Source organism: Protopterus annectens, chromosome 6.part0, assembly GCF_019279795.1.
Source record: "Protopterus annectens isolate FY-2018-M chromosome 6.part0, PAN1.0, whole genome shotgun sequence".
NCBI lineage: Eukaryota > Metazoa > Chordata > Ceratodontiformes > Protopteridae > Protopterus > Protopterus annectens.
This window is the reverse complement of record NC_056737.1, coordinates 857,886,563-857,909,929: the sequence shown is the minus strand read 5'-3', so window position 1 is coordinate 857,909,929 and position 23,367 is coordinate 857,886,563. Positions and strand designations below refer to the sequence as shown.

The 23,367-nt window shown below is 40.5% G+C and overlaps 1 protein-coding gene across 1 annotated transcript in view; it reads left to right on the top strand.

The window, feature by feature from the left end:
• TRAF3 (TNF receptor associated factor 3) overlaps window positions 1-23,367 on the top strand; it is a 793,845-nt gene that overhangs the window by 669,827 nt on the left and 100,651 nt on the right. Inside the window, exon 9 of the mRNA XM_044074528.1 lies at window positions 17,889-18,029. Coding sequence (XP_043930463.1) covers window positions 17,889-18,029 — 141 coding nt within the window. The remainder of the gene's footprint in view (window positions 1-17,888; window positions 18,030-23,367) is intronic.

The window sequence follows — 23,367 nt, the reverse complement described above, 5'->3', positions numbered from 1 at the left end:
GGTGGCAATATTAAAGTTATTGGTAAATATGACAAAGAGGAGGAGGCCCAAGTATGGAGCCGTGGGAACACCAGCGGTGACCAGTAATAGTGGGAAGAAGTTATTTGCCCATTTAGTAGCTTGTTGATACTTAGACAGATAACTATGGAACCGTGTTAGGGATGAGGTAGTGATATTATAAGTAGCAAGTTTGTTGAGGAGTAGCTGGTGGGATACTGTGGGAAAAAAAAACATTAGACATGTCTGCAAAAAATAGCGAAGACTGGCTGTCCTTCATTTTTGAGATGGCGAATGGTATCTGTAAAGGATATGAGGGTTTTATGTGTACTATGATTAGGTCTGAATCCATGCTGAGAGCTGGAAAGTAGGTTGTTGGTAGTGAGGTGGTTCATGAGTTGTAGGTGAATACATTTCTCTAGGATTTTTGCTATAGGAGAAAGGATGGCAATGGGCTGGTAGTTAGTAATATCTCTAGATACACCACTCTTATGTAGTGGTATGATATGAGAAATTTTCCATAGATTGGGTACATACTGTTCTGAGATAGTGATTTATTAGTATGGATACAGGGGTAGGCGATGGATGGAGTAGCTCATTTTAAGTACTCGTTGGGAAGCTGGTCAGCAGCCAGACACCAGGGTTTTAGTTTACATAGAAGTTTTTTTTTTTATATAGGTGCTTTGGATGGGTTTAAAAGAGAAAGAGTTAGTGTCATTAGAGTTTGGGGAGGGGACAGTAAGTGGTAGATTTTTTTTGCTGTCTAAGAGGGAAGTGATAGAGTAGATGAAATGAGAGTTGAACTGTGAGGCTAAGGGTTCAATGGTATTACTAATGAAGGGAGCAGGGGTGGAGTACCTACAGGGATAGAATGTATTGGTATAGATGGGACTGGTGTTGCTGCAAGTGAAGTGTAATAATTTGTCATAAAGTTTAATAAGGTTCATCTATTTGAAGTCCTTAGATTCAGAATTATTGACTGTAGGGGTTCCAGTGATTTTTGATAGAAATGGTTACATGGTTTTTTGGTCAGACATAACCAGGGATGAATCATTTTGAGGCATGGTCCATGAAAAGTCTATATTAATTAGAACTAGGTCCAGAATACTTGTATCATGATTATATCAGTCCAGATGGGACTCAAACCCACAATCTCTGGCTTATGAGGCCAATGCCGTATCCATTAAGCCACTGGGGCCTAGCATTAACTGTCTTAAACCTGTGACCGGCACCTTAACTATCTCTTACAGGAAGTTGTTGCTTATTAGGTCTAAAAAACTCTCTGGGTGTACCCAACCTTTGAGGTTTATGTGTTTCAGTTCATTCAAGGATAGTTAAAATCACCCATTGTAAGGCAGTTTTTAGTAAACGGCAATTCCTGTACTCCTTTTAGGAATCTGTAGTGGTCATCTGGGGACATATAGAGAGTGTCCTATAGCAGGCTTTAAATTGGTATTATATTTTGTTTAGGGTAAATTGGAGATCAATGAGTTCAGTTTGTTGATCTTGGAGTAACTGTCCAGCTATGATATTGGCTAGTCAGACATGACAAATATAAATTTGCTACCACCGTTTCCTTCAGGTGAGAATGTTGTCTTGCATTTTAACCAAGTCTGAGTAACTGCACTAACATGGAAATGTGTAAGATACAGGAGAGTCTCAGGTTCTGGCAGATGTTCTTCGTCTCACATTGCTGCAGTCATAACCTGTGGGTAGTCCGCTGTCCTCGGTCGGCCCGAATACCAAAGAGTTAGGTTGGCGTCGGTCATGGGCGCCCGGAGCTGACGTCAATACGTAGTAGTACTTAAGCGCATGACCGACGCCATATCCGCAGTCTTTCTTGCCGCGTGGTCCGAAGCAGAAGCAGCGTTTGCAAGTGCCGTTCGGCGTTCTGAAATTTTCAGTTTTCGAGTTTCAGACCGAAGACTAGTTGGGCTAAGTACCCCGTTGGGGAAAATTTTTGTCTTTTCTTGCCTCAGTTAATCCGGATGTCAGAAAAAGTTAATAATTGTATTTCTTGTGGGAAACAGATACCTCATAGGGACTATCATTCTCTCTGTATTCCTTGCTTAGGGCCTGAACACGACGTAGTCGGGTGTCGCTTTTGCGCTAGATTTAATAAGCGCACCATTAAACGCAGATTAGACTGTGCTAGGCTTGTTTTCGGTAAGCGGTGTAACTACAACATGCCGTCGGATCCTCCGACGCCCGCTACCGCAAAAAAGCGAAAAGATAAATCCTTAAGGTCTAAACCGGAGGAGTCGTCCGTTGCGGACGCCGGTTCTATGGAATCTACGGTTGAATCTGTGGATCCAGCCGAAGTCTCGGCTGAATCCCAGGGGGAGCCTTTACTTTTGCAGGAGTTGGCCTCTCCAGAGTTAGGTCAGGCCGAGGGTGCTTCTCAAGTTACTGTGGTTCCTTCCTTACAAAAGGTTATTAGGCCTTCTACTTCAGTCACTAAAGGCCCTGCTAAGGCTAGACCTGGTATTTCTGGTACGGGCCACAGCCCTGGTTCTTCAGGCTCTGTTCCCAAAAAGCATATGTTGAAAATGGCAGAGGATTTGATTACCTTGATCAGGGGTTCTATGCCCCCTCCAGAGAAGAGGCCTAGGGTGGAGACAGATTTAGAGGGAATGGAACATTCCTCAGATTACTCTGAGTCCTCAGATGAGGATATTCAGGATTTTCCTCCTTATTCTGATTCGGATGCAGAGGATTCCTGTCCTTCTGCTTCACCTCCAGAGGATTTTTCCTTTTCTGAAACCTTGCATTCCATGAGGGAGCATTTCAAATGGGAAGGCCAGGATTTTTCAGATTCTCGTAAGAGGCTTAGGGAATTTTTGTTTTTGCCACAACATAGACCTTTGGCTATTCCCCCTGTTTTAGATGTTGTTCAGGATGTTTTTCTGAAGCTTCCCTTAATCCTGATTCTTTACCCCCTGCCCCTGTCAAGCCAGACAGGTATTACAGAGTTCCAGAGGCACATAAATATTTGTATAAGAGCCCTAGAGCTGACCCGGATACTATTATTCAAGGGCCTAAGGGTGTCAGGGCTTCTGTGGTTAAGAATCCAGTTCCTTTGGATAAAGATTCTAGAGCGTTGAATAGGTGGGGTAAAAAAGTGTACACCTCTTCTACATTAGCTATGAGGGCTTTAAATTGCCAATTCCATATGCTGAAGTATCAGAACTTTCTGTTAGGTCAATTAAAATCTAAGGTAGATGCTTTAGCTTAGGGTATAGAGTGTAAGGAATTGCAGGACTTGGTTCATGCTTCAGATCAAGTTGGTAAACATGCCTTGCAGTGTGGTTTCGATGCCCTTCAGGCTTCTTCCAGGGTAGCTGCTACTGGTTCAGTTATTCGTAGACATGCCTGGCTTAAGGATCAGAATTTGTCAGAGCATGTTAAAGCTCGGATTTTGGATGCCCCCCTTCAATCTGAAGTTCTTTTTGGTGCCCCTGTGGAGTCAGTTTTGAAAAAGATGGAAGACAAAGCTAAGTCTATGTAGACAGTTAAGGAATTTTTGCAAGTGCAGCCCCCTAAGTTTAGCAGGAATTGGCCTGCAAAAGGATGGTCCTACCCTTCTTCAGATTTTCAGTCTAAGGGCAGGTCTAGACGTGGTAGGGGCAGGGCTCACGCTCAGGGTTCTTTCAGACCTAGGACTTAGAGTTCTCCTGCACAATCTTCTGGGGAGGGCAGGGGTCAGCCTTTTCGTAAACAGACCCAATGACCTGTATCTCCAGATGCCGGATCCCTCCTTCCTGGCAGCTCCTCTAGGAGGAAAGTTGGCACTTTTCAAACAAAATTGGCATCTGGTCACCCAGGACAAATGGGTGTTGGACATAATAAATCAAGGCTACAAGTTTTATTTTCACACTTTTCCCCCTTTCAAAGGCATGCCAGATGTACCTCCTCAGCAAAGGCTGGAGGCTCAAGAACAAATTTCTTTGCTTTTACAGATGTGGGCTATCCAGGTGGTACCTCCGTTAGAAGTAGGCCTATGGTTTTATTCTCGTCTTTTCGTAGTGCCAAAGAAAGGAAACACTTGGAGGCCAATTTTGGATTTGTCCATTCTCAATACGTACCTAGACATCCCAAAGTTCAAGATGTTAACATTACAGCAACTTCTGCCTCTGCTAGGCAAAGATCACTGGATGGTAACTCTGGATCTCAAAGAGGCCTATCTTCACATTCCTATCAGGCCCAGCTGCAGGAGATTCCTGCGTTTTCGGGCAGGCACTTCTCATTATCAGTTCTCTGCATTGCCCTTTGGTTTATCTACTGCGCCCAGGGTGTTCAGGCTCCTGTAATAGCTTTCTTAAGACTGAGAGGAATACAAATTTATCCTTATCTGGACGATTGCCTGATTCTTGCTCAGGACAAAGACAAGTTACTCCAACAGCTACAGTATGTAATGGCAGTTTTAAGGTGCCTAGGGTATTCTGTGAACGAAACAAAGTCCAGTCTAGTACCCTCTCAGGACATGTGCTTTCTGGGTGTGAGACTGAATACAGCCTCTCAGATGGCATTTCTGACCCCGGACAAACAAAGAACTCTTCATCTATACTTCCAGGAATTATCAGTACTGTCCAGGCTGACTGCAAGGACAGTCCTTCAAGCCTTGGGGTTCATGGCATCTTGCATTCTGATACTTCCCAATGCCAAACTGCATATGCAGAAGCTACAATGGTATCTCAAAAGTGTATGGACTCAACACTGCCACGATTTGGACACTGTCATTCCGATAATACCGTGCATCCAGAAGGAATTCTTGTGGTTGGCACAGGAATGTCACCTAAACAAGGGACTCTCTGTGACCCGGCCAGAGGCAAGTCAGATCTTAACGACGGATGCCTCAGACCTGGCTTGGGGAGCACACTTCAATGGGAAATGGATTCAGGACACGTGGCCTCCCAAACTACAGCATTTGCATATCAACATGAAGGAGATGTTAGCAGTCCAGTTTGCCCTGATGGCTTTCAAGGGTCTACTTCAACCAGGACAGGTGTTGATACAAACAGACAACACTACAGTCATGTGGTACATCAACAAGCAGGGGGGGAACCCATTCTTATCCTCTTTGCAGACAAGCTATGATATTGTGGGAGACTGCTCTGGGTTTGCACATCACTCTTCAAGCACGGTTTCTGCCAGGAGCACAGAACTCCCTAGCAGATGTATTGAGCAGACAAATTGTGGATCCCCACGAGTGGAAATTGGATCCTCAGGTATTTCATCAGTTGACAGTGGCTTGGGGAACTCCAGACATAGATCTGTTCGCTTCTCCTCTAAATTTCCAACTACCAAAATTTTGCACAAAATGTTTCACCCAAAAGCTTGGAAAGTGGATGCTCTATCTTTCAGTTGGAACAACCTTCACGTCTATGCTTTTCCTCCTCTGCCTCTCCTTACCAAGGTTCTCTTGAAGGTCAGGCGGGACAAGCCTTGCATGATTTTAATAGCACCAGATTGGCCACGACAGCACTGGTATCCTCTGCTGAGGAGTTTAATTCAGGAGCCTCCTTGGCCTTTGCCACAGCTTCCTCACTTGTTGTCCCAGTCAAGCAGTCATTTGCTCAATGTCAGGGTGCAGTCCCTGCATCTAACTGCCTGGCGTATTCTGTTTTAGAGCCTGTGGGTCTCAGCTTCCTCAACAGGTTTTAGATGTCATTTTGGAAGCTAGGCGGCCCAGCACCAGAAAAGTTTATGCTGATAAATGGAAGAGATTTTTTCTTTGGAGCACAACAAAGGGTTTTGATGTCTCGGTACCTAATTTGAGTTTTACACTACAGTACCTTACTGAGTTACTAGACAAGGGTTTGTCATTTTCTTCTGTGAAAGTTCATGCTGCAGCCATTTCTGCTCACTATGATTGTGACCCTCCTTTATTTTCTCACCCTTTGTTTAAGCAATTTCTTAGAGGGGCAAAAAATATAAGACCCCCAAGTAGAGCTCCTACTCCTTCCTGGGATCTCAATTTTGTGTTGGAGAAGCTTACTTTGCCTCCTTTTGAACCTGCAGCTACGTCTGAATTGAAGTTTTTGTCCTGGAAGACTGCCTTTTTGTTGGCCATTACTTCTGCTAGAAGGGTATCTGAATTGCAGGCTCTCATGGCAGTTGAACCTTTTCTAATATTCCATAAGGATAGAGTTTCTTTGCGTACTAACCCTACTTTTATGCCAAAAGTGATTTCTAATGTGGCTTTGAACCAGTCTATCCATTTGCCTACCTTTTATGCTGATCCCCAAAATAAGGGGGAAAAAATCTTGCATTCTTTGGATATACACAGGCAGTTACGTTATTATTTGAGCAGAACTAAGGAGTTCAGACAGACTCAACAGTTATTTGTTTCTTTTGCTTTGGGTTCACAAGGGAAAGCTGTTTCTAAGCAGACTATTTCAAAGTGGATTGGTAATTGTATTGCTTTTTGTTATTCTCATCATGGGAAGGATGTTCCTGCTGGGATTAGACCTCATTCCACTAGGGCTACTGCCACTTCTACTGCTTTTGAGGGGTGTAGCTACTAAGGATATTTTGGAAGCAGCTACTTGGAGTTCAGTTCATACTTTCACTAAACATTACCATCTCCCTCTTTTCTCCAAGTCCAGGGCTGGGTTTGCCACTGCAGTCTTACAGGGCATGTTAGCAGCCCCTAATGCTTTTTAGTTTACCAGCCTCCCTTTTCCTTTGCTTTGGGATTCTACCCACAGGTTATGACTGCAGCAATGTGAGACGAAGAACATAGTACAGTTTTGTACCTACCATAAATGTAGATGTTCGAGGATCCACATTGCTGCAGTCCTATTTTCCCTCCCTCCTTCCCCTCTTTGGTTTGGGGGTGTGGTTGTTGTTTGTTGTTATTGTTCCTTGGGGATAATTATTATTGTCTCCCTTTGTGGCTTTGGCCTTTTCCTTTTAAGGCCTTCTGACATCTGGGGCAAGAAAGACTGAGGATATGGCGTCGGTCATGCGCTTAAGTACTACTACGTATTGACTTCAGCTCCGGGCGCCCATGACCGATGCCAGCCTAACTCTTTGGTATTCGGGCCGACCGAGGACAGCGGACTACCCAGAGGTTATGACTGCAGCAATGTGGATCCTCGAACATCTACATTTATGGTAGGTACAAAACTGTACTTTTATTATGACTTCTGGCATTGACTAAAGTAACCTTTATGTAATCTGGATTTGAGTTTGAATTTGGGTTGGTTATTGTCGTATTGCCATCTAGATTAGAATGCTCCTCAGCTGGACTCTGCACATATGGGGGCATCAGGTGCTTTTATCTGTGTTCAGAAGCTGTGAAATAAGAGGTGAGAGTCATCCCCAGCAAAGTAGGCTTGGACTATCAACCATCTCATCCCATATTAACACATACTAGACCCCTTTAGAAATCCCTCTAGAATGATACCAGTTATTAAGCAACACCCTTACCAATGGTGTAAAATGGGGAAAAGGAATTGTGGATGGATTTTTTTTTTCTGTAAGGAGCCATCATTCTTGGTGAAAGTAGTATCCCTCTCAGGATCAATGTCTTGCCTGCATTGTGTAGTGAGAGCCAACTTGTCTCTCTGTGTGACACTCAGGGTTGATCCTGACTTACCTGTGTCAGTTCTCCAAATGGTCCTAGTTATTCCAGAGTTGTGATACATTTGTCAGTTACTTCTCTCCAACATGATCTTGTGGAGGATAGGACTGTGCCCAGCACTGGTTGGTTAAGCAGTCCCTCATAGGAATGCTGCACCATCATCCTCCTTTAAAGAGCTCCCTCCGCTCCACGATCTTGGAGCTTCAGACCTTTGCTTAAGGAACCATTTATGTTCTTTCATAAGGATTGGGTGCCTTGAGGTTCAAGCCTACATTTCACCCGGACATTGTTTTCCAAATTGTCCATGAATTAGTTAATTGATCTCCTTAATTTATTTGCCAGAGCAGAAATCTGGGGGGGGTGGGGCTGTAGAGCCTTTTATACTCTAGATGCGCATTACCAGCTCAGGTTTTACATTAGGGAGGTGCTTGAATTTAAGAAGACTGAACACGTGTTCATCTCATTTGCTGCAGTGAGGGAATGCTTATGTTGCCAAACAAATCTTTTCCCAAGTGGCTGAACATCTGCATCATCTTTAGCCATCAGCTGACTGTTTGCCTGAAAATTCTCTGTTTACATGTCACACCACTGTTTAGAGTGGCTATCTCCAATGGTTGGTTCAATATTATCTGTGTTGCTGACATCTGTACTGTAGTCATTTGGTCTTCAGTGCACACTTTACCATGCATTGCTGTTTCAACCATAACTGTAGGAGCTTCTTTTTGTAGCGTGGTGATTATTGCTTTGGATTTAACCCAACCATAGGACCCATCAAAGATGGTCCTTATTGCTACATAAAACAGATATGTTTTAATCGTATTAATTGTTCTATGAAAGCACTCTCCTTGATGGCTCACAAGTCATTTTGATGCCTCTGTGGTTGTGGATGACACTTCCATCCAGCCTGAAGTTTTGGAATTTCCTATAAGCTAATTAAGTATATGCTTGCATATTGCTTGCTAACATTTTAGATGTAAAATGTACATTATTTCCTGATTTGCAGGAAGATTGCTCATTATTGGCACGAGGGACAAGTCCTTTCAATGCCTCTCTGGGTATGGGAGACCCCTCCATCCAGCCTCAAGTTTTGGAGTTCCCTATAAGCTAAGCAAATATATGTATGCCAACATTTTAGATGTCAAACATACATTATTTCCTGATTTTCAGGATGGTTGCTCATTAGTGGCACTGGGGACAAAGAATTAAGTGTGCTTATGTAATCAGTGCGTGACTTTATGCCATACCTCAGCACAATTGGATCCACCAGTAAAATTTTGTAGAGTGAGGATCACTGAAAATGTTTTACTGGTCTGTAAGCCCTGTCAAGGTGCATCTTCCACTGGATCAGTTGATACTATAAATACATATGTATTGTCTATCAGTAGTTAGCAGTGTGACAGAATATGATGGAGTGGATCCTGTCAGGCAGGTTTTATCAAGCATTTTGAATTTAAAAAAGTAAATGAGTCTTGGTTTGACAGTTAATTATTTGTCTTTTATGGATTTCAACAAAGCTTTAACCACTATTTTGTGCATAGAACTGATGTACAAGCCCAAGAGGTCTAGGACTTGGAACAATGGTAGTAACTTCAAGAGCTTAACTTCAGGTTTATCAAGGTGTCTTAGCACAAAACACCACATACAAAGTGTCAGGTAAAATACATAAAAATGCATAGTGAAATGTCAGATGAATCCAACTGTTGGAAGGTATGGAAGACCTAGCTCTGCAGGGACCCACCCACTTCTGCCTGCCTGTCCATCCACACAGCATAATCATACAGTGGAGGGCAGTCAGAATTTTGCTGAGCCTACAATTGCTTGCACTGCCAACAAAGAGAACAGGATTTAAGTCTGTGCTTTGCACAACAAATGAATAGTACAGATAAATCAGAGTGACATGTATAGATGAATGGAAGTATTTCTAAACAAAAAAGGTGCTTAGTGTAAAGTGTGGAAGAGAGACCCTGAAGAAGTTGTAAGAAATGTCTTCTTGCAAAGTAAGGTAATGACATCTTAGAGCAGTCTCTCTGAAGAAGTAATAGAGACCCAAAGCATATGTGTTATGTCTGAGACAAGTAGCTAAAGCTAGACAAATTTATTAGTTCTTGTGTATTATCATATTGTTTAACTGTACATTTAGGGGATATTATCTGCATGTAAACATCTTTAAAATGTATGCAGTTCATGGATACCATTATCTTTTTATGAAAGTTGCATTTCCCCTTTTCTGCTTTACTTCCTACTCTTTGTCACAACAGTATTTAATCACTGGAAAGCCCAGGGCATGCCATTTTACCAGAATAAGTAGCCATGTGGTAAAGTGTCTGGCATATGTTTATTTCACTTAGTACACTGTTAACACATCTGTAAAGAGTTGCAGCACAAAGCCGCACAAATAAGGAAATGTAGAACTAAGTTACAGAAATTCCCTTGACTGTTGAGGAATTCCAGTGCTAGAGCTGTAGCAGTTCATCTTTTTTAGCTGTGACCACAGTTAAACCATTTAAAAGGCAGACTGCCAAGGCGGTAGGCTAAATATGTTTATATAGCTGCACACTGTTTTCCAACTTTGAAGTCTTTATGCTTAAATTTTGAGAGGAAACTCTGTGTACCAGGAGATGGAGACTTCATTTCTTATTCACTGGGTAATAAAATTAGGCTGTCTTCTGTAGTGCTGTGAGGGGAATTTGGTATGTTAGCATATTGGGCTTAAGTGGAGATATCTGCTCCTTTGTCCAGAAGCCACTGTCTCCCTTAGACTCTGCCTCTGCAAACTAACTTCATGGCAAAGAGGGATGAAGCCATTATTATGACCCAGACGACATGAGATCAACAAATGGCTCACTAGCTGGAGGACCCATGGAGGGAAGGGTGGGAAAGAGCAGCTTTGCCACCTCACCCACTCAGGGAGGAGGGGGCTTCTGTCCATGACAAAGACACTTCCCCATGATGAGGACATGCCGTAGTCTCAGATTGCCAGGAAAAACTATGGCATCTGGAGTGTGGATTAAGCTGATGTTACATATGTGTGATGTCATGCATATTGCCTAGTTAGAGTGCATCAGAAATCCTCCTTGGTCTGTAGGGACAGTGTATGTGACACTGCATGCTGCTCCGCTGCACTTCCCCTGCCCAACTCACCACTGGTGTAGTCCCATTCCAGGAGACACTTAAGGATAAATATTGCAGATGAACAACTTATAGTCAGCTTGTTGCATACAGATGGGAGGAACTGTGCCTCTCTCCAGCTTTCTGATACTAGAATTCTAATAGTTTCTGCACCTATGGTACATTGTTTTCCATTTTGTTGACCTGAAGGGAATATATGTTTCTGTGGAGTCTTTTAGACCTGTGTTGATTCCATTATACTGAAGCAGTTGTTAAATTTGATTTAGTTTTATTTTTAAATGGATCTACTAATGTATTTTTTTTTTTGGGGGGTCCTGCCATAAGGACTGTTTTGACTAGATGATAATGCATTATGTCTTCTGTCTGAACCTAATAGTACAATGTTTATGCTTTGTCTATGCAACTTTTTATACTTTCTGCAGTAATATGTGGAAAAACTATAAATGTGAAAAGGCTCTTTGTCACACAGGCATAACTTTTTTGTATGGAAAAATTGTAATGTTTCTGAAATGTTTCTGAGTATTGCATTTGTGTTCCATTTTCAGAAACTGTAATGACTAAATGGAGTGCATCTTTGCATGCATTTTAGACAAATAAAATTATTAATTATTCTGATTTCCCTTCCACTTGTACTATTTAAAAATAATTTTCTCCTGGGGTATTTTAAAATGAAAACAGTTTAGAACAGTAGGACTATAACTGGATACTCTGGTAGCTGAGAACACATAATTTTGCAATAGCTACTCCACCTGAGTTGTTTTATGAATAGCATGCTTTCGAACATGCCCACAATCGACTACATTAGCAAACTTCATTTTCAGTTAGTCCTGTTTATAATAGGGGTCACCTTCATTTGTAAGTTATATTTCCAGTTAGTTCTGTTTGTAATGAGGGCTTAACCACAGACTAGCTAGTTAACAGCAAATGCAGTCTGCAGATATATAATACAATGACATGTAATGTGAACTTCTTAAGAGTTGCATTGCTTCTGGGAGGGGGTATAGATATTCTGGCAGTTAGCACAGAATATTAAGGCTCCAACCTGCTTAGTTTGATAACCAGACATTTATTTGAGGCAATTTATGGTCTCCCGGATTGCAAGCCTAGTAACTGCATATGAACCTAGGCAGAGTTTTCCCCTATTGCTCTGATGACGTCCTTATTCAGCACAGATGAAAGCGCAAAACATTCTTTCATTAAATTTCGGACTGTTATACCTTTGTAGTATATTCTGGTTGCTGACTTAATGCCCTAGTGTTGTGTATTGATTTTATAGTGCCATTTCACATAGGCCTGAAAAGATGCGTTACCTGCCTCTTAAATGCCTGGAAGATTTTACAGTTTTTGTGAAGATTTTGAAGTTATTGAATCGGTTCATAGCTGATCCAGTTTCCCATAATGTCTTTGTAAATGAATCACAAAAAGATTTGTTTCGATCTACCCAGTTTGATAGAGTCTTAACGCTTTTGAAAAATATGGCAAATATGTTCATGCTTCTTCCTCAATAACTGTCAGAGCAGCTAATTATTTTAAATTTACATGAGCAGCCAAAAGAATGCTGTCTCTTTATGTGATGCTAATCTGAGGAATAATTTGTTTCAGCTATTTTTTACTGCAAAAAAAAAATAGACCAGATTAAAACATATCCTAGTGAGTTTTCGTATCGTAGGTACCCTGCCTACAGGAAAAGTCTTTGGAAGGTATGCTTAATTAAATCTTCCGCCCATCTATTTGCAAAGGTTATGATTAAAAACATGATTCTTTAAAGGAAACTCTATTTCATTGTTCCAAATGTTATTCTTAATGACCAGTATAGAATTCCTTTTCCCATCCCTAACCTGAGCCAGAAGGTTGTCTTTATTTGCTGTTTCTTTGTTTGTTCGGTAGTTAACTGGACAAATGAACTGGTCCTCTTTGCCCTTTTGGCTATGACCCGAGCAACAAGAACAAGAGAAAATAAAATGCACTTTATACAGACAGTCTAGTGTAGGCAGAAAGCCAGAGTATCCAGTTATAGTCCTATGACAAACTGCAGGAGGCCTTCACCTTCACTGTGAAATGCTTTCAGAACCGGGTTTTCTCCCTTAACCTGCCAGAATCCAATTTGACTCCAACCAGATCAGTGGTGTTCCTGGCCTCTGATACTGCAAAAGCTCTGGATGAAATAGAATGCCTTTCTGCCTTTTTATTTTTCAGAAACATGGCACTGAAGGATTCTGTGTCAGCTGAGGAATTCCTGAGAATTCTGAGCTAATGGTACACTTAACAAGGCTGCATATGATGTTAGCTATAGTGGTTCCTGTGTAATATATGGCAGCAGTATGAACAGTCTTTCCCTATCCCAGTTCTGGCTTATGTAAGAAAAAAATAGAAATGGCGGAGTTTTTTAATGCAGAGCAATCAAGAGCTGCATTTCAGACAACCCCTTCCAAACCAAACCTTAACTAGAACCACAGTATGAGTCTCAACATTTCAGGGCATCTGGGTCCTCAAGGATACCAGGAAACATATAAACCTTAACGGAGTGATGGAAGTGATCCTGGCCATCAAAGCTTCCAATCAAATCTGTAAACTAGGAGATCTCCAGCCAGTTACAGACAACACCACTGTAACGTGTGACATAATCTTCACATGGTTTCAGACAACACCAGAGTAATGTGGTACATTAAAAAGTAAATAAATGAAGGAGCACTCATTGTTAACTTGTATGCAGGTTTGGCATGCAGACGTAGAAGGAAACACTACAGGCCCAGATGACCCTGAGGACTACTTGTATCCCATTTCAAGAGAATTCCTTAACAGACCAGTTTAAGAAGAGCTTCAGCAAACCATTACAAATAGATACCAGAAGGCGAAACATTTTAGACCTTACCCGTGGGTGAAGAGACAGACCTCTTGGCTCCTCCAAGCAACAGACAGTTACAGAAATTTTTCTCCAGCGTGCCAAACAGGCTCGACTAGCATGCCTTTTCCCTAAATTGGGCAACTCTATTTCTGTATGCTTTTCCTCCCATATTCTTACTGTCCAGGGTAATTCGGAGAATAAAGGAGGTGAGACCTGACATGCTGGTAATTGCTCCTTTCTGGCCAAGGCAGCATTGGGTTCTCTTTTCTTCTGGAAATAGTAAAGGAGGAACCAGGAACCATAGTTGCTGTCCCGGTATGTCAACCTCCTGATGCAGCTCAAGCAGTACTTTGATATACTCATAACTATCCAGATTCAGACCAGAAATTTATTGGATATGATTTTACTACTCTTTGGACACCTATACTCAGAAGAAATGCTTAATATAATGAAGGAAGCTAGGAGACCAAGTGTGAGAAAATGCTACTTAGCCCAATGAAAAAGGTTTTCCCTCTGGTGCCAAAGGGAGGGGCCCAGGATCAAAAATCATCAGTGGTATTTGTGATTATACAGTATTTTTCTTGAGGCATTTACCCTTGGGCTTAAGTATGCCTCTATCAAAGTACATCTGCCAGCTATGTCAGCATTCTTGCCCTTGGAACTCCCTTCAACATCTAGGTCTCCTGTGAAGCAGTTTCTTAAAGGAGTCCTGCAGACTCCACTCCCAGGAAAAAAGTCACTTCTGTCTGGGATCTGAATGTCTTCCTAAAGAAAGTAACTTTACTTGTCTTTGAATCAGCACCTACAGCATCCCTAAAACACTTTTCTTGGAAAACTGCCCTGATCATTGCCGTTTCTGTAGAAAGAAGGGTATCTGATCTCCTGGCGTTCACATACAAAAAGCCCTTCTTAGTCTGTCACAGAGATAACTTAAGCATTTGCACAGCTCCTGCCTTTATGCAAAAAATGTTACAGAGGTGTCCCTGTATCAAGCCACTCAGTTGCTGGTCTTCTTCTCTAGTCCACAGAACTAGGCAGAATGAATTTTGCACTCCATGGATATCCACAGACAACCTAAATATTACCTGGACTGAACTAAGAATTCTAGTAGAGCAAGTCAATTATTTGTTTGTATTGCTGAAAAATGAAACGATACCAGTGTCTGAGTAGACAGTTTTTACCATGGCTTAAGGTAAGATGCTGCAAAATCCTGACTGATACTATTCCACTGGGGATACCACAGCTACACCTGCCTTTATTGGGGGGGACAGGGAGGCATCCTCAAAGCAACAACATGGTCCTCAGTGCACACTTTTCTTTTCAAGCATTGTAGAGAGGGCATTCAGTCCAAAGCCAGGGTAGTGTTTGTCTCTGCATTCCTCTGGGGCACCATCAGTTCTTCTCTGGAGCATAACCAAGCACTCCCATTTTTTGGAGTTATTGTTATTTTGGTGATTGCAGAAGTGATTTCTTTGAAGAACATAATGCAGTTGTGTAGGGAACTTAGCGTAATAATAGATGTTCATATAAGATCACTGTTGCAGTGCCAGTACCCTTTCTTTCAGTCTCCACTTACTTTCCTAGAGGCATACTAGGGCTGAGATGGGTTTTTATTACCTCTACCTTTTCAGCCAGTGTTACTCCTTTTTAGGACACTGGCTCACCTTTTTGTCCTAAAGAGCAGCACACTTTTCTTTTCATTCATTTTGGCTTCCCACTGCTGACCATTGGCTACCAACAGCTCCTCTTCTCATTCACCAGGTCATTAGCCTCCCCTAGACTCTGCAAAACTGATGGCTTTGGCTGCTGAGGAGATCAGTGACACTGGTGTAGTGCTGTATTACTGCAGGAGTAATTTATTTATTTATTTATTTATTATGGCTATACCATAAAGTTTTCAATTCCTTCCATGAACATCCTGAGGGAGCATGCAGTAGACACATGCTGACATATTGTCCCACCACCCCCACAAATCATCTAATATTCCTTGGGCATTGTCTGCATCCATTAGGGATCAACTGTGTGGTGCTCACAAGTACATGCCCCCCCCCCCCATGATGGGTATACCCATCCTTCCTTTCGAGTTCTAAAGGCACTCAAGACACAAAATGCACCAGGGTTTTATCCCTCTATGCTACACTTCTGGAATAATTTACCTTGCTGGTCTTAATTGACAGGTCATGGTGGGACCCCTCTGTTTTAGAGGATTCTCCTCTAGTATCCGAGTGGCAAAAACAAACTAAAGATGACGTGAAGTGATGCCTCTTTTATACCTTGAGCATATGGACATTCCAGGAAAGGCGGAGCCAACTCAATGAGGGTGAAGGGTGCTCAGTTCTGGAAGACCCAGAGAGCATCCATATCCACCTACGCAAATATTCTAATTTTGATGACTTCAGCAAAGATACCTACTGCAGCATTTACTGTTATAGTAAGGTCCTTACATAACTGGACTCAGATTCGTCTCTTACTTTGATAGACTGCCCAAAAATATGATCTTACTTGAAGATGTTAAATCCCATCCTTCTGAAGGCCAGCATAACAATTTCAAAGCATTACAATATTGATAAATTCAAATTGCAGTGCAGGAAAATATTTTTTCAGGGGGACATTCCACACTCAGTTTCAACTGTGCAATGCTAATAGTGTACAGAATTAAATTTAGTGATGTGTTGGTACTGTGAAACCAGTATTTCAAATTACAGTAACATGAGATTTGGCAGGATCAAGCAAATTTAGAGGTGGATCTGTTATGCATATACTGCTTGTAGTAGCGAAACGTCTCATGAGAATGTGGCAAATTCAAGAGACTCCATCACTCATGTTATGGAGTAAAGTTGTGGCTATGGAAGTACATATGGCAAGCTTAGGGAATAGGCAGAACAAGATGGAATTAAAATGGAGAAGCTTGGTAATGAGTAAAGAGTACTAACTTTAGAGCGTGAATATTGGTCTTTTTCTACCTCTGCGATTATTAACAGGTATTAAGAATTGCCTTAGTAATTGGTCTGACAGTTGAGCATAAATGCTGATGAAGTTTTAATTATAAGGTAATGCTATTAAGTTTTCAGTTCTTGGTGCAGTCAGCAAAGCACCAGTCTATGTGGACTGGCTCAAGAGATTAGAAAGGAAATGTCATACAGGATACCTGAATGATTATAGTGGATATGACTTGCGAATAATGATAGTGAATATGACTTCTACTGCTGTTGTCATACAGGGGAGAGCAAAGTATTGAGAGAGTTCTGCTTGAAGCTTGGAAGGGTATGTGTACTCAATCTGCAGCATACTCCAAGCATTCCTCATGTTTTAATAGTGAGAGGTGGGAGGGGAAATTGGACCGAGTTGTATAGTTCTTTATACATTGCAGAGCTGGGAAAGAACATGCAATGTGTTTTTGTGTAAACATTAAATCCTTTTGAAAAATTAAATTTTTTATTTATGTATTGATTTTTTTAATGGTTTTCCATTTTGTTGTTTTATATTAATTTTTAATAATATCTAACCAAAAGTTGAATTTTACTGGTGCTGTCCGGATTTTTTACATCCTTGGCTAATAACACTGAGCAAATCCCATAAACATGTTACTAATGACAAGTAGTGGAAACTGCAGTCTTTTTGCTTACCAGTTGTACACTTTTAGAATAAAATAAATTTTTGGGAATAGAAAGTTTCTGAAATTAGTTGAGATTTTTTAGATGCATAAACAGGTTCATCTCATAAATTGAGCAAGGTCTTAATGGCATGTTTCTCTACTACCTAAAAGCATTAAAAAAGAAAGTCTTTTAACTGCATTCATTGGTGGATGTGTTTAGTGAGTCACAGTAGGGCATTTATATCCACATTTCTTTGTTTTCAGTTTTCTTTTAGATATGCAGAAGTGGAATATTTAAACACTGAGTGTTTGTTGAAAACTGTGCTCCATATGCTTCTTAATTGGTTGTTCAACCACTGCTCAAGTTAACACTGAATAAGATTATAACTGGTCAGTAACAGCTGGATAAGTTACATCGCATCAATTTATGTATCTCATAGGAAGTCATTGTAGATATTCTGTGACAGTGCCACAAATATTCGCTGTTTTTTTTTTAAGTTTTTCTTTTTTTTACATGTCCGTGTGACCTTGAAGTTGGTGTAGGTAAGTAAGGGGAGTGCAAAACACATTTTCTTGTGTTTTATTTTCTTCACCTGTACATTACTCAGTGAACATGCATTTATTGATCTTCTAAATGTGTATCAGTTCTTTGACCTATAAATTTATTTTTAAGGTCTATAAGGCCTCTTTTTTGCCACAACAGTAGACACTAGAGATGTGATGATTGTTTACAGATAATGGCACTTGAAAATGAAGTACGTGAGAAGAATCGGACAGAACAGGTTTTGCAGCGTCAGATTCATAGCCTTGAGAAAGATATTGGGAGATGTCATGAGCAGCTTCTTAACATGGAAACCAGGGTCCTTCAGGCTCAGGTAAGGAATGCTGTAATTTAAAACATGTAGAATTTTGAGGTCTCTTGTGTCCACTACAGCAAATTATACAGTCTGCAGTATAGTCTTTTATGTCTGTCTTTTTTTGTAACTAAACAACAATAATGCTTAAGCTTCAACCACAGTCTTTTTTTTTTTACTTAACTTCTGCTTTAGATAGCATCCCAGTAATCTCACTTTGCATAGTCTGGCATTACAGAACATATAACTACAGTTACTCAGATTACTCAATTTTGCTGTCAGTGACAGTATGCTAGAGAAAATCCTTAATTTTAAAGGCAAAGATCAGTTTTGTGGTTGTTTATGTGATTTCAGGTAATGGTATTATACAAGTAACACATGGATATGCGTGTATGTATTGGACCCAGTTCCACGTTCTTCTCATTACTTCTGTTTTCATAATATAGTTGACATGCAGTTCAGCATTTGTGGATTCAGAGCATTTTAGAAAATTTTATTTTATGATGTCATTAAGACAAAAGATATGCCATATATGTGAAAGGTTGCTGTTCCCATTATGTTTTAAATATATATATATATATATGTATCTCTTGACTGCAGTAGTCAAGTTTCTAAAATTAAAACTATAGGTTTACTTAAACACGAACAAAGGAAACCAGATTTTTGAATACTGTAGCAAAGGAAGTTTTATTAAAAAAAAAACACTTTGAAATCTTACCCCTTTATCTTATTCTTCAGTGCTTGTGCCAAGCTTCCTTTCTTAGCAAATAATATAAATTACTTATATGGGTCAGGGCATTAATACCGTGTCTAGTTTAGCAACAGACTAATCTCTGAATGGTCAGACAGCAAAAGGAATTGGGGATGACTCCTAATTAATAGTCCTTCTCTTTAAGAGAAGTCATCATTACCCTGATCACAGTATTTACCAGAGTACAGTGACTGGGAGGCTTTAGATGACAGGGCCTGTAATCCTCTTTTCACAAAAGATCATATTATTATCTTGCAGTCCTTTCATGTACATAACGACCATAGTCAGAATGGGATGAAAGAAACATCCAGCATTTTGTTTAAATAGCCAAGTCAAAGTGTTGGAGAAAGGGAATGTACATTTTGGCAGGCATACAATGTCAGTGTAAGGTAAGGCATAAGAAGAATGCAGTACTGTCAAAAAGATATTCTGCTTCATCCTGCAGTAGGAGGAAAACATGATGGTGAAGCCGCCATATGTTGTTGTTGTGTCTTTTCGGCTTATCCCGGTTAGGGGTCACCACAGCGGAACTCCGGTCCGCTAATGTTTGGTAGTGGATTTTTACATGCCGAGTTACCAGCCCTGACGCACAACCTTCAATGAAGGCACACCCATTCACGTATGCCTCCACACAGGAGACGCTCTAGCTGAGAATCAAACGGGACAACTTCTTGCTGTGAGGTGACAACGCTACCGCAGCACCACTTAACCTATATTAAATAAAAGTAACAGTGTTGATGCAGTGAAGAATGGAGGTGCCTTTTCAGAAGGTACAGTTATGTCAGTGTTAATTGCACCAGTGTAAATAAACTGATGAAAAGACTGTGCCCCATGAGCTCATTGAAGCTTTCTGGACTGTTGAAGTGGCACACTATGGCCATTTGGTTTTCCTTACTATATGCACTTTTGAATCCACTGTTGAAAGCATTGGCTAGTGCTGACACACATAGTATCCATTGCTGCCAGGGGACTCTGGCTGACATTACCTCATCCTGGGGCCACTGCTGTTGTGCAGTGTAGTAACAGCCACATAGGATGGTGATATTGCTTCCATAAAATGTGTGTAGATGTTTCTGTTCCAGAACTACTACATCCTTCAGAAGATTACCATGGTATACTGCCTTTTCATTAGAAGTCAGCTGCTACACATCACTCCCCTTCCTGAACATTATTCTCCGTGTAGCATTCCTACAAATTCCATTCTTTTCTATGTAATTTACTCCCCCCCCCCTTTTATAACTGTCTCAAGTTCACTTCTTTTATCTCCTTTAAACACCATTTTCGTTGATTTTCAGCAATTGATTTTTGAAAGCCAATAGAATTACCCTTGAGACCTTACTGTGTCTAGGCAATTCAGATCCTGTATCCCAGGTAAAAATAATTTCCTTAATTAAAACCATTTGTTTCTCCAACATTTCTGACAAAATAATCTACAGGGATATTTTGAAATCTGCCAACTCTTTAGACTTCCCAGAAACATGTTCACAGTTACCTCTCTCTTTCCCCTTTTGCTATCTGTCTGATGAAAAATTCTGTGAAGTCTGCTTGGGTTAAAAAAAACTACATACGCAAACACTTTCAAAACAAAATTCCTAAACCTTCTGGACTTTATTGTATTCTTTGTGGCCATAGAGATGTCCTCCCATTGTTCCTTTGTAAATTGCCTTCCCAGTCTCTCTTCCCACTCTTTTGATTGTGATTGATTCTTATAGTTATCATGCAATGTTTTACATGCTCTATTAATTATCCTTTTTTAATAGCAGTTTCTGACCTAGACTCAACTAAAACTCTTACCATAGCTGGTCTTTCAAGTACCATTCCTCTGTTCCTTTCTTTTTTGCTTATACTCTGATAACATTCCGTGCTAGAGAAGATATTCTCTAACTTGCAGTCCAAATTTCACTCTCTTACCTTTGCCTATCTAGTTCTTTGCTGCCAATATCTTGGTCCCTTTGCTAGTTTCTCCAGTAAATTTCAACACTCTCTTGCATATTTTCTGTACCCCTACTTGTAGTCATTTTCTCGGCAAAATATCCTTTTTCCATGACCATGTTAGTTTTGCTCTCAGAATACTTTCAGCTACTTGAATATAATATTCTGTATGGTTGCTGTTATTCTCCATAAGGATCTGCATCCAAAATCTTAACTCTCTGCTTATTTCTCAAATGTCTTTCATTTCATCATCTTCCCTTTCCACTTTAATGTGTAACCTTCTGCTTCTGTTATGTATGTATGTCAGCCTTAAGTAGCTTTTCAGTCTTTAAAGGCTGTCTCTTCCCCTCATTTAAAAAAATAAATGTTTTTTTCTCTGTCAAATTCTGATCCCCTATCCAAGGGACAGGAATTAGACTTGGACTGTGTTTCTCAAGTTCCCACGCCACAGTATGGGGAAATCGGACTCTGAAGAAAACTATTTTTCAGTTTTTCTTCCTGAAGACTTGTCTATTTCTGATACTGTTGTCAGAATGACAAACTTTGAGAGAAAAAGAAAGAAAAGAAATACCAGAATCCCATCAAAGATATGATTTGTTATAGGCTGATTTTCCTGAACATTCAGCTGTTCCCCTTGTATTGCCAGCCTTAGAGGATGCTTTCCTTGCAGCCAGTAATTTGCCTCTCACTCAGCCGCCTGCTTCCAGAAACCCTGATAAATTATATAAAGTGAACCAGACCCACACTTTCCTTTCTCCTAATCACAGGTCAGACCCTGCAGTAACCTCTCTAAAAAATAGCTTCTGACAAACTTCTTACAGCAGTTAGCCCTACTCCTTCTGACATGCTGAGAACAGCTTTTGATAGGTTTGGGCAAAAGTTTATACTACTTTTACCTTAGCAGTCAGAATGGTAAATTGTAAGGTTCACTTGTCTTAAGTTTCTGCTGGCTTCCTTTGACAATGTGAGAAAGTGAATTGCTGACTTTAAGTCTTCAGAGACCAAGACATATCTAGATGCCTTAATGTTATCTGTCTCAGATAATGAAACATTCTCTAAAATGTGCTTATGACACTGCCAATACTTTTTCTAGAGCAGGTACCAATAGATCAGTAATGAGGAGATTTACCTGGTTACATGCTCAGAATTTACCAGAGGATGTCAGAGCAGATATTCTCAATGCTTCTCTGGATAATAAGGTGGTGCTTAGTCTTCCTGTGCTGATTCCCTTGAAAGATTTGATAAAAGAGGAAAGTTAATTCAGGGTTACCCAGATTTTTCATCCTTCCATGGCAAAATATAATATAAACTTTTCTTCCCAGGGCAACTTATGGTACTTCTAGTCTGTAACCCCCACCACTTAAAAAAACTACAAGTTTTTCTTTTTCTTTTATAAAATTAAATGTTACTATTAACTTTTCTGAAACCTTTTGAGATTTCTTAACAAAATATAAAGAAAAGAAAAGAAACTGGTTTAGGCACTACATCTACTCTATAATGAAAATGAGACAATGGTTTACTGTAGTTTTAGCAATTGCTACAATGTCGAATCACTAAATAACATGACCAGAAGGTCGTAAGACAAGAATGCTGAAGACTCCATGTTTGAACAGCCTGACTTGCCCTCCTCCTCCCCTACCCATTTTAGCAATTTTTCCTGTGTCCGCACAGGTCAGGGGATTTGATGTTCGACATTGTTCAAACAAGAAGTCCTTGGCATTCTCATCTTACAGCCTTTTGACCACAATACTTAATTCTGATAACTGACATTGTAGCAGTCACTAAAACAATAGTAAATCAAGGCAGTCACACCTTATTACAGTACTTTCTACCTTCTATAAAAGGCAGAAATCTCATAGAAAAGCATCTCAATGGGCTTCTGAATGAAGCAGTGTGGAGCCATTTCTGTTGGCTCAGACTGTCTCAGGTGACTGTCTCAGAATGAGGCAACCTGAGAATGAAAGTTAATAAATTAATGGAGTGCGGAGAAATACCAGCATGGGTGCAGTCCCCCCCCCCCCCTCCCTTTTTCTTCTCTGTTAATCCTTCAGGTACCAGTTGGAAGGTAAGCATTTTAAGTGAGAGAGTTTGTGTGTGTGTGTGTGTGTGTGTGTGTGTGTGTGTGTGTGTGTGTGTGTGTGTGTGTGTGTGTGTGTGTGTGTGTGTGTGTCTGCCTGTGTAGGTGTGGATGGATGGATGCTCATATGTGTTGAGAGGGGTACAGATGAACCATCCCTGTTTCTATAGAATGCCTCTGATTTTGCCTGATATTTTGGTTTGTTCATCGAAACATTTGTGTTTTTTCTGGCAAATGTTTGACATTACTGTCACTAACTAATGACAGTCATTTGCTAATGAAATAACTATTCTAGTACCTTTCAACATGTACAAGGACGATATATGTCTTAGTTTTTTGTTGTTATTCTTGTGCTAAGAGGTTCGGGGTGTGCTGTAGATTGTGCACTGTAGTCTAACAGCAGTTAGTTGAGACAATACATTCCTAGGTGGCAGTTAATTTATGTTTTTATTTATTCATCTGATCACAGTAAAATCTTTGGGGTGCACAGTCACAGTCATACTAGTGGCTGTAATCGACGGCAGACACATCTGTGTTTGTATGTGTGTGGGTATGACTGTAGAGGGTCTATATCAGCATTTCAAAAATTTAATAGTTCA